Source organism: Nanorana parkeri, unplaced genomic scaffold (genome assembly GCF_000935625.1).
Source record: "Nanorana parkeri isolate BGI_ZX_2015 unplaced genomic scaffold, ASM93562v1 scaffold23, whole genome shotgun sequence".
Classification (NCBI taxonomy): Eukaryota; Metazoa; Chordata; class Amphibia; order Anura; family Dicroglossidae; genus Nanorana; species Nanorana parkeri.
This window is the reverse complement of record NW_017306291.1, coordinates 1,506,886-1,523,693: the sequence shown is the minus strand read 5'-3', so window position 1 is coordinate 1,523,693 and position 16,808 is coordinate 1,506,886. Positions and strand designations below refer to the sequence as shown.

Genomic DNA, 16,808 nt, shown 5'->3' with positions numbered 1-16,808 from the left:
GGTCTATGGTTCTCACCCATACAGGTCGAGGGGCTCCAGGAAGTGTGTTTCATATAGAGAAAGCTGGCTTTTCAGTTTTCTCTGGCATCGGTAAATCATGATCAGGTCCTGGAACCCACAGGCCTTGTTGAGGCTTAGAGACTTGGATGGAATAAAGCCTCCAACCCTGGGTCCATGTTTTGATGCTGACCAGCACCCATTGATTGTGCAGGTGTGCACAGCCCTTATGGTACAGGAGCTGGCTAGGGTCCAGAAGTCAGGAGCGCTCCATCCAGCAGTTAGAGTGGAGGCCAGTGCAGCAGGGAGCCGCGAGTTGTGTATGGTTGAGTACAGGTCAGCATGATGTTTGAGCAGTGGCCCTGCAAGAGAAAAGCCAGGAGGCAGAATGTATTTTTTTGTGGAAGAGAGAAGCTGAACAACTGTTGATAAAAGTAGGCAAGGAAGCTAGGGCTGCAGCTAACGATTATTTGCATAATCGATTAGTTGCCCGATTATTTTTTCAACTAATCGATTGGTTGCATTAAAAAAACTCTCTCTTTCTCTCTCTCCCACCCCCCCTCCACCACAACTAACCGATAATGAGAATAGTTGCTAACTATTCTCATACTCGATTAGTTGTTGCAGCCCTAAAGGAAGCCATAGAAAGAAGATTAAAGTGAGTGGATTTGTCCTTAAAACTTTACTATTTGAAACTAGTTCTTACAATATACAGTATACTGTATATGTAATAATTCAGGAGCCAGTCTTTCTAATCAAGAAGTCAGCAGGATTCTTTAGGAGCCAGGTCCATTGACAACAATTACAGAAAACCTCAAATTGGACACCAGCAGTAATTTTTAAGGAACACTGGCCACTTGACTCCTGAGGCTTGCCAGCCCTGATATACTCTACTAGTTAAACGTTTTAGAACACCACCAAGGAATAGGAGAAGCTATTAAGGAATGTGGGAAGCAGCTTATTCTACGTACGCATGCAGCTCACCCTTTGCTCCCTACACCGTGGCAGGGAGTCGATGTTTCAGCCCAATATTCCTGTGCCTATGGAAGCTGTTGATTAGAGTATGAGATTTTACAGCAAAGTGACATATCTTGTGCTTGACAGCTTACAAGGAAATATAACAGCAGAAGATACAGCTTTAGACTTTTCATTTTCACAGGAAATGTCATTGTTTTATCTCATTTAAAATCTACCACTAAAAAAAAATCAGAAATATCGTTTTTCATCTCAGTCAGAATACCCAGCACTGACCTTTTCTGTAATGCTGGCAACATAAAGATATTGTTATGAAACAGGATTCAAAGCAAGGATACATGTTCACTGGGATATTTTAATAGATGAAACGTCGCTTTCCATTATGTGGAATTGTTCAAGAAACTTTTGGACGATTTCTTAAGGGACCGTAATATACAGGGGTACAGGTACTCCTAGAATGAGATCCCAATAGGTTGGACTTGATGGACTAATGTCTTTATTCAACCTCAAATACTATGTAACTATGTAACTATATATGTTACAGGAAGCGTTTCTGAAATGTGGAGAATAATTAAATCTGAACTTTAGGCAGGAAAAAAAAACAATTAATGCAGTTCTGAGTTCTTTGAAAGGGTAAAAATATTTATCCATTTAACTAGTATTTGTAACTGAAATACTTGATACCAGCAACTTGTAATTTCCTGGGAGTGCCAGTACAAGTAGGCCAATCAGAGTCTGCTGCAATGCACATGTGCTCACAGTCAACATACTAACAGGAGGGCAAGAAAGAGAAAGTAGAGGGATGACATCATAATAGTGCTGCAGTGGTGTTATCAGGATACCACATGCAGATACCCTGTAAACAGGTGTAACCAAATATTGTAACTGCACCACAGACACAGACACAGGAAATGAATCAGGAGCCAGGTCAGAAGGGTCACCAGGATCAGGATTAGAATCAGGATTAGGTTCAGGTTCTGGTTGAGATAGCAGAAACTGGACAGTAGATAAGGAACAGGGTACACAGAGCCAATAAGGAGAAAAAGTAAGCTTAGAGAGGCGGGGCTAAATACTTACCCAGCTGAAAGACACCTGCTGGTGGACACTGAAACTACATGCCTCAGATTCACGCACCACCAGCAGGTTCTCTGGTTCCTGACAGATGGTTAAGATCCTAGCCTTGCTCTTTGAGAAGACTGTCTGAATCACAAGATTTGTGCAGCATGGGACATGGCATCCAACATACCCAGAAACATCAAATTCTATGTGAGCTTTACAAAAGAGTGAGGGTGGACGTTACTGCCCACCTGAAATGTACGTTTTTTTGATCTTATTTATATACCAACTAAAATTAGATGGGGCTTTTAATGTGTCTTTTAAAGAATTCAGAGGGGCATAGCTAAGCATATTATCACATTGTAGTACTTATTATAAATATTTTATTCCATAATCAACATACAGATAAAAACATATCCACTCATCTTAAAATTTACAACGATGGATATATTAGAGCATTGAACCACACTGGAACACGTACAGATACATAGTATGCATATTGTCTTCCATTATTTTATCATAAATTTCCTTAGAACAATGTCTTCAAACAATTTCATAATTGGTCACATTAATCATTAAAACATCTGTAATTCTTTACTTTGGCCAGCCTTCTACGCATTTCGCCAAGGCTTCATCAGGAAGTTTTTGGAGGTAGCCTGACAGAGCAGTGGTGTGTGGAGGTCTGGAAAATGCAACTGCGCATGCGTATGCTCCCGTTCACATGATTTTCGCCTTCTAGAACATGATCACGCAGCATTTCATAGTAAATCGCATAAATCCGCGTATCACAAGCATACAATTAAACAGCGTGTACATGCAAATCCTCAGGTTTTTTGTCCACAGTTGGTCTTCTGCATTCTTTAGGTATGGTTGTTCAATTCTGACGTAGATGGTCTCTTTCACATCTTGGTTTCTTGGGAACCAGTTGTCACCTAACTACTACCAGCTACACCATGACCTAAGATACTTCACATACAGATTATATATATTATATCTTAAAATACCATTATCAATGGAACAGTACAAGATACTGGAACATGTATTTTTCAGGATGCTGGCAATGACATCAGTGCAAATGATAACAGGCGACAGACATTCATAAATGCAGTAGTCACCCACACTCCAGGGTCCAATGTGTTAAACGCCTTTATTCAGAAGCTAAACATACACGGTGGCACTAATGGATAGCAACGTTTCAGAACCATCAGCAGTCCCTTCATTAGGCAAACTAGTTAGTGAAGAAGGGACCACTAATGGTTTCCGAAATGTTGCTATCCATTAAAGTCACCACGTATATTTAGCGTCTGAATAAAAGCGTTTAACACATTGGACCCTGGAGTACAGGTGACTACTTACAAATTTGGATTCACATAGCGCTATCCGCAGATCATACCAGCACACATCTTAGTACATTGGGATTCCAGTCTGGAGTGCGGTGGGACATAGACTATTTTTGACCTTTACAAGAAATACACATGGTGTTACAGCTGACCAGACTTTGTCACCCAGCCTTCCTATGTTATTTTCCGGATGGAGAACCCCCTTGGTAGCTCAAGTCTATAACATTGTCAGGAAGGTTCTTACAGTGTTTGTCCAGTGAATTGAGGTTGGCATTCTATGCACCGAATACTAAGCTGTTGAAAGGAGCTACAGCTCCAACCAGAGCTGTATCTAGCCCCTTATGCACCCGAGGCAAGAACCAGCTGCACTAGAGACGAGTGCCTCACTCGCCTCACCCTTCCTACGGTCCTGGCTCCAACCTCCATGTGCATGCTGCAAAGCAAGCCAATGGAGTAATGCTGCCCTTTTTATATGATAAGTAGTATTGGTCCTCCCACTGCTGATCTGTTGCTTAGCAACCAGGGATGCTACATGACTCTCTTTTACTAATATAACTTCCTATTTGAAAGCATTATTATTTTGGTATGGCATCCCTGGATGGAATTTAGACCTATTTAATGAGTTAACTAATCCAGGCTTTGAATTGTACATTTAATTAATTTACTAATAAATTTACAACTTTAATAATTAAATTAGAGGCTGAACATGCAGAACTTCACTAATTAACATGTTTATGCCAAGTCTGTCCGTATCTACTGTAGATACTCATTACAGTGCAATGCAGAAAGCTTGTGGCCATACTGAATTATTATTTGCAGTGCCCAGGTATAAAGCAATGTGCAGAAATACTGACTGCATGCAGGTTTACACTTCACAGTTGAAGAATTAGTTGAAGACCTTCAGGAAGTTACATTTATATCTAAACTGTCCACTGAAAGCGACCCTGTCCGTAAGTACAGAAAATTAAACTAAGCCCAGCCTGTAATAAATTATGTATACTTACTTACCTATTCAGCGGCCCATGTCTTTTTGACATTTCCGGGTCTATCAAATACCTGCTCCCCAGCTGTGCACTATAGTTCTTTCCTTTACATCCTGTAACAAATCATGATTCTCCGCGCGGTGGGCTTGATTTGATTAGTTGCACTTACTGTCATGGTTGCTTTAACGCAATCTAAGTGCAAATGCAAATGGAAAAAAACCCTCTCTGTGTGAAATGAACAAATCAAGAAAAAAAATTAAAAACATACTTTTCTATAATTAATTAATTATTTTATTTTTTTCAAATATTGTAATTATATCTGACAAGTACAGATAAACACCCTTTACACCATACTTAAGGCTACAGTGGCAACTGCAGCCTTAAACCGTCAGCCTGCATGTGATCATTCTGCCATAGCTGACATAGTGATCACATGATCAGGAACCACTAAGATTGATGTCCAATTGTTAGTGGGTACCAGAGCTGTCAGTGACAGCCAGGATTTAGTGCCACCATTGGCTCTCAAAGGGAACATTTTTAACAGATCCCTAGCACGAGGCATCATGCTGGGGAAGATTAATATACAGATTGGGGCGGGAAAGGATTAAATAAAAAGCGCCAAACTAGTTTCTATTCTAAATTGGCAGCGCAGTTGGTACTTGTCACAGCTGAGGCTCCCATACCATGCAACAGAATGTCATTCCAGCTCTGAAACTGGTCATCGGTTGTGCCAAATAGCAGATACTCTCATATGTTTTCTTTAGAACGTATAAGCCATCCTTGCATTGTCTCCATCTGTTCCACAACACTATTCTTCATACGTAACAGATTCACTTTAAGATTGCAACAAAAGCAGCTCACAAGGGAGTCTAATAAACTTTTTTTTGGCAACCAAGCCATGGAGGGTCCATGTAGAAACTATCACTTGCTGTGTGCAACTTATTTTCCGAGTTGACAGCCTTGTTTATTGTCTTCAGTGAAAACAGATTGAAATCAATTTCTCTTGAGAAGAATAACCTTGAGGTGAGCGAATGGAGTTTTGATTATTGAAATCACCAGTTACTTACTGTGTTTCGTTATTTTCCTGCACTGTTTAGAGAAGTCTCTCCTTACGTGCCTATGATATATTTCATTAACCCCGACGTCTGCTCTCATGGTCCTCTGATAATTCAGGTAGAAAAGTCTTTTCTTCCATCGCCTCCCTCCCGGTGGCTCTGATCACGCTTGTCTCATGAACAGCACTGTCACTTTGAAATGACAGAATTGGCTCCCAGTTATACAGATATAACATATCACAGTAGGTTAGCGTGATATCCTCTTTCATGACCAGATCCTCAGACTGTGACATGCCGGGTCCCCATCCTTGTCTCCCTGTCCTGCCTGTTTTTAATATCTTATCTGACTGGACCACGCAGTTCCTTATTAGGATTATAGTCGGCAGCAGCTGGTGCCAGCCAATGCTTCCGCAACATGGAAAGCCGAAGCTTTTTTTTCAAAGTTAACTCAATGGTCCTTTTAATAAAAGAACAAAAATAAATAATTGTGCAGGACTCATTCATGCCCAGTATGTTGCCAAGCAACATACTGTTGAGATATTGTCACCTTGCATATGCTTGATGACAATGTCTGTGCAAAGTCGCCTCCCAACCCAATATTACCTTGCCAGTGCTCTCCTGCTGCTTTTACTGCTGCCTTAGCCAGCAAAACTCCCCCTCTGCTATGGTATGGTATCTTTTAAAACATTAAACATGTATTTCATAATTTGACGGAAGCATAATTAATGAGTATTAGAGTTCCAGGTTCCTCAAGCAATCTACTGACAAGCCAACATACACAACAACAAAGCATTCTGGGGAATTATTTTAAAATGCTGGCAATATTATACACCGGCTTGGACAGTCTTTTATGATAGGCATAAGGAGTGTGTGGGGAGGTGTATAGAGAGGCACTGAGTCCAGGCACCTTTTATGGTAGGCACAAAGTTATGATGCCATACTCTTTACGATCAAATGTGGGATGGACAATGTCACCAAAGATTTTCATTCCTATGCAGCCAAGTATTTTTCACTGCTTGGCCATGATAACTTATTACTTGAATGAGTTCATCTCTAGATTAAATCTGTCACAAATCTGGGCAATTCAAGCCGAGCATATGTTGAAAAAAATGCATATGCTGAGTTTCCCTTTTCGTAAACAGCACAAAAGCATCAAAATGATCAGGATATCCAATCTTTTAGGCAGCTGAAATTATATGAAAATTGTGAGCGTTTTCTATAAAATTCTAACTTCTGGACATGCCTATAAGCCTGTTAATGTGATAGGAAATCTTGTTGGCTAATAAATAGGCTTAGAGGAGCAGGTCCATCTCTAACAGGTAAAGTCTAGATTTGTGTATCAGTTAAGCTGCCTCTATCGCTTATGCAATGTTTTCCATCATTCACTCAGATTTCAAGTGGAATTCCAGAAACCACTAAATAAAAGGATGTAATACATATACATTTGCAGTTTTGATTGCCAAGAATTACATTTTTCGAAGGGGGAAGAAAAACAAGGGAGTGCCACACTGGTTTCTGGGAACCCAGGTTAAACGCCTATTTCTTTAAACTAATGCATTTCAGGGACTCAGGAGGTCCCCTTCTTCAGGGCTTTAGTGAATGAAGTAGGAGTATAATTGCCACAGAACACCAAATACAAAGTAAATAATCTTGTTAAACGCAGGTTGTCATCTACCTATTCTTTCAGACGAAGGGGGCATCCAGAGCCCCTGAAATGTGTTGGCTTGTATTATATAAGGACATTGACATTTAACTTAGACTCTCAAAACCTATGTGGCGCTTTGTTGCTCTTCTGTCCCTCTTTGGATTCTGTTTGATTGGTCCCCTGTGGCCCTTTCACGCATTGGACCTACCTTACCATAGAGAATAGACTCTTATTCATAGATGTAACACTCCATTAGGATATTAAAATATTTTTATTCGGATTCAGCGGCTCCACACACTGAAGGGGATTAGTCATTTTGGCTAGCCATTGTTGTAATTCACACACCTCTGGGTTTCAGGAGGATCACTACTTCCTGGTTCATCATTTACTGATTCCTGGGTCAACTTACCATATTTTCCAGCTTTGAAAGCTGGACACAGTTTAGTACAAAGTGTATAGGCAAAGGACACACTTTTAATTGATTTGCTGATGATGATGACGAGCTGTAAAGGTTTGAAAGGGTCTCCTATTGATAGTTTAGGATATCGTAGATTTTTGCCATTTCGCAGGAACAGTTTTGAGGATTGACATTTTATTTATTTATTAACTTGAGACAGTCTCATCTTTTTGTATTGCCTTTAGCACACATATACTGTAACATAAAAAAAATCTTTAATTTTTATTTTTACAACATTGTAAGGAATGCAATACATTATAGATTGAATGAAAAGGTAGTTGTAGTAGAAAAGTTTTGTTATTCATATAGTAAATTTTTTTCACAATCTGTGCATCAGACCAAAAAGATGGACAACTGAGGAGGCAAGAGGGACAGAGGAATTTGGTTCCAAAAGTAATAATGTTATCTTCATCATTGCACTGTGAGTACAGTCCACCTTGGTGACAGGCTCATGAGACCCTGCAGTCACAGTAAGTGTGTTAAATTAAGCTAGACATCATTCAACAGGGAGAGACCCTTCAATGGATCGATAGAGCGTTGACTCTGCAGGTGATAGTGCAGGAGGGAAGTAAGTATTATTATTTATGCAATGGATGGGGTATCTTTTTATTTATAAAAAAGCTCTTTAGGGCTGTCAAACAGAGGGCACTTTTGGCCTTATTTGAGTGCCTAATCATGACCCAATACTGGTCAAATATATACTATGAAATCCATATTGCAATGGGCTCCACACTCTAGAAAGACTCCTTTTTAACCCTACTCAACATAAAAAAACAGTGGGGCATTTCTGCAGGGACTTCTTAACACTATGGAGTGGACTTTTGGAGTTTCCCCCTAGCTTACTGAATGAGGTGAAGCTCAGCACACTTCCATCATCTAATCACGAGCAAACAAAACAATTTTTTTTACATTTTTCTTGCATGTGATTGGGTATTCTTTGTAAAGTGATTTGTCACGGCATTCACAAAGCTAATTGGCAATTCCTTCTTAAAGTGATGATTTCTACCCCGAAGGCGGCATCACTGTCCCTCATCCACCCTTGAATACTTCCTTCTCCCTCCCTCCTCCCCTAGTATTCCTTACTACGCCTGGACCCTGTGGCTGCTCTCGCATCTGCCCCCCTCCCCCCCGCATCCCTTCCGTTCTTACTCTGTTTTTTCTTGAATCGATATTCTTCTAGCTCTATGTTATAGTTGTATAAAATAATTTCTCCCTATGACAATTCCTAATTATCATAGGGAGAACAAGTCTATGCGAATGCAAAAACTAAGTCTATGCGAATGCAAAAACAAGTCTATGCGAATGCAAAAACAGCTTGAAACAGGTCAGGTGTCTCAAACTGATGTCCAAAACATGCTGCATTTGCCTATAGACACACACCCAAAGCTTGTCAAAACTAACCCCGACTGATATTAAACCCTTAGATGTCCTGTAGCCTTTGCACATCAGTTGATGGAAAATGTTGTTACCTATACCCCTCATATACAAAGTGTGAATGAAGCATGTACTGATTAAATGCACAGAGTGGAAGGAATGCAAAGTAATGTTATTCATTTTATTCTGTCATGTTTTCTTATACTGCAGCCTCGACAGATGACAGCGCGGAGGAGAAGTCGCACGGCGCGCTGCACACGGGATTAATTATAGGGATACTCGTCCTGGTCCTCGTTGTTGCTGCTGCCATCCTCGTAACAATTTACATGTACCACCACCCGACATCATCTGCTAGTCTCTTTTTTATTGAGGTAAGCCGCTTTCTTTTCATTTCACATTTTCACACTAGCACAATGATCTCATTTAAAGCACTGAGTATAAAGCACGGCCAACCTTCACTCCTCTCGAACCTAGTGAGTCTGTCACTACAATTTTACATGCTGAATGATGATTACAAAGGGCTCCAGTTATAAAAGCTATACGGCAGGCGGATGCCATTTACATGGCACTAGTAGTAGTGGCACTAATAGTAAACCTATACTCGTCAGCGCCATCTAGGGGCACTAGTGCCATGGAAAGAGCTGGTGGAACTGTTGTAAATGAAGCCCAAGGTGTCTAGTGCTTTGTTAGAATTGATGGAGGCTTGACATTTCCTGGCCCTAAAGAAAGTATACAACTTTCTTAGTATGCATACTAGGTCACCTTATTGAGCTGTGATTTTAGGAGGGTGGTTGCGCTACCGTACAGCAACTAATTAACGGAGTGGCCAAAATATCGGTTTTAAGGGCAGTGATTTTCTAATGGTAGGCCTGTGGGGATGAAATTATAGTAATATGGCCCCCCAAACAGGGCTGACGTAGGCACAGTACATGGGTAACACAATGAAAACTGTGGCAGCACACTGACAACTGTGACAATACATGAGTAACAATCCTGGGAACACACATTGGCAGTCAGAACAATACTCAAACAATGAAAAGGTGAACCTTGCAGTACACGGGCAGCAAATACCCTGTTTCCCCGAAAATAAGACCTACCCCGAAAATAAGACCTAGTACTATTTTTGGGAATTGCTAAAATATAAGACCTACCCCGCAAATAAGACCTAGTTGTGACCATTCCCAGGGCCGGTGGTGGCATAAGGGGGTACTTAAAGAGCCACTGGAGAGAATCAGCGGTGCCAATGAAGCCAGCACTAGAGGAAGCAAGGCGGCACCGGAGGGAGCAGAGCCGCATAAGCAGATGCTGCCTCTATAGCGCAGGCGTAGTGATACCAAATGCACTCCGCCTTTGAGGAATCGATAGTGAAAGTGCGCTTCGCTCATTCTGGTCAGCGATTGGTTAGCAAATTGCTCTTGGAAAGCTATGGCACCCCTGATCACCATATTTTTGTACATGAATATATGTAGACTGTTGTACAGGAATAAGTGTGGATTGTTGTATATTAAAATTAAAAACAAAATAAGACCTACCCCGAAAATAAGACCTAGAGGTGTTTTTTGAGCCAAAAAAAATATAAGACAGTGTCTTATTTTCGGGGAAACACGGTAGGCAATGGCTGCAATCCAAACCAAATAGGAAATGGTAACAGTACAACAAATGGGCAATGGTGGAACTGAGGTTATAAATTGGCAACCAGCAATACTTAAGCAAAATGTAGGAAAATTCACAAGATTGCTTGGAGTTTCCTATGCTCTTCGGCTCTATCTAGTGGTGACAATACCATGCAAACAGCATTCAGCCAGGTTCAGGGCGGATGATTTACAAATCATCCCCTAAATGTCATCTAGTTAGATTTTACAGCTACCTTTTTTAGGGTATCCATTTAAGAGGTAAAGTTAAGTGTTGAGGTTTTAGTAGGGAAGGGATTTGTGAAAAGCTAAAGCTTAATTTGCATATATTTTGCCTTCCCTGGTACCTCTTTTCCCCCCTTATCAACATGCTAATGGAATTTTAAAATCAAACCTTTGAGTTTTCATCGTATACCTTCTTTCATATCACTTGGTCTCTGTACTTCTCTGTGCAATGCAGGAAGATCATGCCTATTGGGAGGGGTCAACAGGGTGCTGTACATAGCTTCCTCAAAACATCACAGCACTCTGCTTCAGTACTCCTCCCAAGAGCCCTCAGCAAATGTTAAAATGCCTTGATGGATGGATGTCAGTCTGGAGGAGTGGACGTTCCTAGTCAGACTGCATTTGCATGCAAAACTGCCCTAGGTAATGCCCACATGTGGTGCTGAGCCTCTATGATTAAAAGAAACTGAAATCCAATGAATGAAAGGGCAGGGCCAAGGACAGTCAGGCTGGGGAAGAAAGGGGGACAGCCAAGGACAGTCAGGCTGGGGTAGAAAGGGGGGCAGGCCAAGAACAGTCAGGCTGGGGTAGAAAGGTGGACCTGCCAGGGACAGTCAGGCTGGGGAGGAAATAGGCCAGGGACATTCAGCCTGGGGAGGAAAGGGGGAAAGGCCAGGGACAGTCAGCCTGCAGAGGAAAGAGGGAAAGGCCAGGGACAGTCAGCCTGGGGAGGAAAGGGGGACAGGCCAGGACTGTGACAGGCCAGGGACAGTCATCCTGGGGAGGAAAGGGAAACAGGCCAGGGACAAGTCAGGCTGGGGAGGAAAGGGGGACAGGCCAGGGACAGTCAGCCTGGAGAGGAAAGGAGGACAGGCCAGGGACAGTCAGCCTGCAGAGGAAAGGGGCACAGGCCAGGGACAGTCATCCTGCGGAGGAAAGAGAAACTGGCCAGGGACAGTCATCCTGGGGAGGAAAGGGAAACAGGCCAGGGACAGTCAGCCTGGAGAGGAAAGGAGGACAGGCCAGGGACAGTCAGCCTGCGGAGGAAAGGGGGACAGGCCACGGACAGTCAGCCTGGAGAGGAAAGGAGGACAGGCCAGGGACAGTCAGCCTGGGGAGGAAAGTGGGACAGGCCAGGGACAGTCAGCCTGGGGAGGAAGGGGGGACAGGCCAGGGACAGTCAGCCTAGGGAGGAAAGGGGTACAGGCCAGGGACAGTCATCCTGCGGAGGAAAGGGAAACAGGCCAGGGACAGTCATCCTGGGGAGGAAAGGGAAACAGGCCAGGGACAGTCAGCCTGGAGAGGAAAGGAGGACAGGCCAGGGACAGTCAGCCTGGGGAGGAAAGGGGGACAGGCCAGGGACAGTCATCCTGGGGAGGAAAGGGAAACAGGCCAGGGACAAGTCAGGCTGGGGAGGAAAGGGGGACAGGCCAAGGACAGTCAGGTTGGGGTAGAAAGGGGGACAGTCCAGGGTCAGTCAGGCTGGTGAGGAAAGGGAGACAGGCCAGGGACAGTCAGGCTGGGGAGGAAAGGGAGACAGGCCAGAGACAGTCAGGCTGGGGATGAAAGGAGACAGGACAGGGACAGTCAGGTGGGAGGAAGAGGGGATAGAGGGATTTGATTCCAAAAGAGGGACAGTCCCTTCAAATGAAGGACAGTTGGGAGATATGAGACTGTCCTAGATAATGCCCACATGTGATGCTGAGCCTCCTTACATAAAAGAATTGAAATCCAGTTAATGAAAGGGGCGGGCTAGGGACAGTCAGGCTGGGTAGGAAAGGATAGATGATGTTGGACGTCCTCGAGCCAGGTAAACAAATTCAGTCCAGGTGAACAATCTGTACAACTGTACTAGACTGAAGATAAGGCTGGGGTTCAGCTTTAACAGTAGTAGGTTCTGTTTAACAGTTCAGAATAAGTGAGAGCTTTGGGACACACAGAAGTCCATTTTACTGTTTCCTGTTTTCTGTGCGAGGGATTTCCTCTCCTAATATGAACCCAGCGTCTCAAACAACAAACTGTATACGGAAAAGCCGTAATCCCCTCAGCCGAGGCCAGTTTGCTTGATCTCAGATGTTGCCGGATTGTTGCGTTCTCTGCCTCGCCAGCAATTTCCTAATACCATGAACATTTATTCCTGTGTAGTCTTCTCCACTGACGTGCTGTACGGAGACATGTTTCTTTCATGAACATCAAATCAGTCTTTTGTCGGATAAAGGGGCTTCCCTCTGCCTTCACAATCACTTATTAAGTATCTGTCAAGTCTCAGTGAGAATGACAACCTTGGGCAGAATGTTGATCGCACGTTACTCCAGAGACCCAGCAACAGAGCTCTGTATAGAAGACCATCTCCAGCTTTACTCTATAGTTAGTTTTATAAATGAACAAAAGAGAAACGCGTCGCAGTGTGTGTGTGAAGTGGAAATGGGCTTTTAATGGGCAGGAAATATTAAACAATAAAGTGATATATAAAAAAAACTAACTTTCACAAATATGTATGGTAAAGTACTCACTTCCCAAGAGGAAAGAAGATTTATGCAATGTCTGTGATAAGTGTTTCTCACTTAGTTAAAGGTAAAGTCCACCTTTTAGAAAAAAAATAACAAATGCACACTTATTTATCAAAGAAAAAAATGTGCATTTATTCCTTTTTTGCATTAGAGCCATTAAAGCATTGCAACCATGATTAATAGATCATGGGTACAATGCTCTGGCTCCTGCAGATTCTCCCTCCCATCCTTTGTTCAGACATTCAGTAATATGGATGGGAGGAAGAATGAATGGACTGCAAGTGCAGTGACATCACCACACTTGCCTTCCATCCTGAGAACTACAAGTGCCTCTGCCGCAATGGCTGATGGGACTTGCAGTTTCTTCAGTAACAGATCCTGTCAACGAATCTGTGAATGTATGGCATGGCTGTGTGAGTGGAGGCAAGCTCCGCCATGCTGAATTCAAAAAACATCAGCCTGTGGGGAACTATAAAACTATATACACTTCCAACAGATTATATAGTTTCCTTTTCTTGTGCTGATTGAACTGTCATTTACAACATCAAAGTCCAGGCGTTTAAAGCCCAATTTGACTTTCAGTTTAAATTAGTGAAATCCATACCAGGTGCATCAAATCAAAAGGTGTGCAAAGTCTTATAGTTTATTTTGTTTAGAAAAGCCTCTTCCCTGCCATCATGTTGCAGAGAAGGAGAAGGACCCTTATTCTCTGTCTGGAAGCAGTGGATTCTCTGTAGAGATCCTTCACATCCCCTGCTGAGTAAAAACTATAGCTCTTCAAACAGCAAAGCTCATGCTTGCTGCCGATTGGAGAGCTCTAGTTCTGATTGAGCAGGGGAAGTGTTGAACCTTTGCAGGGAGACCACCCCTTCCATACAGAGAATAACACACAGCAGGCCGACAGGGGACAGACTTTTCTAAACTTTGTATAATAAACCTTTTAATGCGCCTGGAATATATTTCAATGATTTAAAAAAAAAAATGTAGTTGGATTATAATTTAGATAGCTCCGGAGAGCACTAAGCCATTTACAAGCCCTGTTTTCAAATGAACTTACAACGTAGGATTCCTAGCACGGTCTTATAGACACACAAGGGCTAGTTTGCATGAAGCCATTATGTTTTTAGAATGTCAGAAGATACCAGAGCACCAGCACCCCAACACTGGAAGATCATTCAAATTAATTTACAATTCTGTGATAGTTCCTCAGTACAGTGACATAACTATAGCCATAGCCCAGGCGGTTGCTATGGTGCCTGGGGGTGGAAGGGGGCCCCATTAAGTTGTTGAGACAAATTAAATATAGAGCATGTGAAGATAATGCAGTACTATATCGTTAAGGGTCGGTGTGGTTGATGACAACCCTAATCCTCTGTAAAGTCTACAGTGTAGGAAAGCTGATGTCAGATACACAACAGGAGTTTGGGATATTTGTGTCGTTACTCACAGCTCAGAGAGAGATCGTCAAGGTGGTCCCCCATCACATTTTTGCTATGGGGCCCTGTGATCTTTAATTATGCCCCTGCCTCAGTATATCAATATTTTACAGCAGGTGCTCTCCAGGGCTCACAGGATCTGCAGTTGCAGTATGTCAGGGGTAGGCAAGCTTGGTACTCCAGCTCTTGTTGACCTACAAGTCCCATGAGGCATTGCAAGACTCTGATAATTTCTGCCATGACTCATAAGTGATATTTAGCTACATTTAAAATGTAAAAAATGTTCGTTTTCAGGCCACATTATATCTAATTGTTAGTTTCATCCCGGAGTGGAGTGGGTGGAGGTTAGTCAACCCAGCAATGGATTTTTACATAACCAATATAGGGTGGCAGGGCTGTGTAGGGTGGATTTATCCAAACACACATCATATTACAGTCAGTTAAACTTTCCTATTTATTAAATAAAGTTCCAGACCTCCATCCTGCCTGTGCCATCTGACTAATTGTTGCTTTCATTACATTTTTGCCAGTGGAGTAATTCACTGTATAACATTGTCTACATTTCCACCATGCTGGGTTCATCACATGAAACTGAACGGCAAAGAAGGGTATCGGTGTGCCTTTCTCTTCTAGCCACTGGTTCTAGTAATGCTGACACATAGAGGTTGATATATTAAAGGCAAATAGGCTGTTCATTTTGCAGGGGAATTTTCATTTTGGAATCCAATTTTCCCTTAGCTTAGTGAAAGTGGTGCAAATTCACTTTGCAAGGAATACCCAATCATGTGCAAAGAAAGTAAAAAAAGAAACAGTATTTTTGCTTTCACATAACTGGATGATGTAAGTCAGCAGAACTTCACATCATTCACTACGCTAAGGGAAAATTCCCATGCAAAGTGAACAGTCCATTTGCCTTTGGTAAATCAACCCCAAAGTGCCTTTATCTTGTAGTGGCTGATTCTAGTAGTACTGATACAGAGGTGTTGATTTACTAGAGGTAAATAGGGTGTTCATTTTGCAAGGAAATCTTCACTTAGCTTAGTGAATGTGGTTGCAATGAATACACGATCATGTGCAGGGAAAGTAAGAAAACCAGATTTTTTTTTGCTTGCACATGATTGGATGATGGAAGTCAGGGGAACTTCTTCTTATTCTATAAGCTAAGGGTAAATAACTGTGCAGAGTGAACAGACTATTTGCCTTTAGTAAATCAACCCCAATGTGACCAAACTGTCTCTTTCAGCCTCTCTTCTGCCATTTTCAGCATATTTTGTGTGGATGTGACCTTTGATTTTTTTTGTGATATGAGGCTAGCCTGTTATTTGGGGTAGGAGGGAAGCAGCAAGAGACAGTTGGCCACAGAGGACAGGAGTTATGACTCTAACCTTGAACATGAGACCTATCAAAGTTCCCATTTAAAAGATGTGTTGTTGTATTTTCACAGAGACGTCCCAGCCGCTGGCCAGCTATGAAGTTCCGGAGAGGATCCGGACACCCCGCTTATGCTGAAGTAGAACCCGTCGGCGAAAAAGAAGGCTTCATTGTATCAGAGCAATGCTGAGTCCTTTTATTGTGGAACATTTGCATCAGTACTGGTTTCTGGTGTCAGACCCGTGAATTTTACATATATTTTCCAGGAAAACAAAAGTGCTGTGAGCTACCTATCCGGAGACAGAAAGAGAGCTTCTCATGGTCAACGATCACGAAGAAAGATTTCTTCACTCTGAAATTAAAACGACACTCACGGTCATCTTCCTATGGTGGAAAAACGTAGTACATGGTATTACGTAGTACGTCAGGCATTGTAGCTGGACAACAGTAGTGAATGGACAAGGACTCTTCTACTGGCTACTGAAGAGACTCGATACAAACCAGGGCACTAACAGGAGGTCTCCATACTGTTCCGATGGCTTTTGTACAGCTCACGTGGACGAATGCTAGTGCGGTGTAACAATTGGAAATGAACAGATGAAAGCCACATGATCATCCTGAGGAGAAAGGAAAAAGTGTGGCTCTGGATTTGTGATTTAAAAAAAAAATTTCTATAAAGGGTGCACATAGGCATCAATGACCCATATACAAAATAATAAATGGCTCTTTGCTGTCTACTAAGTATTGTGCTTT

General features: G+C 42.3%; 1 protein-coding gene across 1 annotated transcript in view; it reads left to right on the top strand.

Annotated features, from left to right (window-relative positions):
• PLXDC2 (plexin domain containing 2) overlaps positions 1–16,414 on the top strand; it is a 347,246-nt gene extending 330,832 nt beyond the window's left edge. Inside the window, exons 13-14 of the mRNA XM_018564229.1 lie at positions 9,093–9,253; positions 16,129–16,414. Of these exons, the coding sequence (XP_018419731.1) occupies positions 9,093–9,253; positions 16,129–16,245 (278 nt within the window). The 3' untranslated portion in view covers positions 16,246–16,414. The remainder of the gene's footprint in view (positions 1–9,092; positions 9,254–16,128) is intronic.
• The last annotated feature ends 394 nt before the right edge of the window (positions 16,415–16,808 follow it).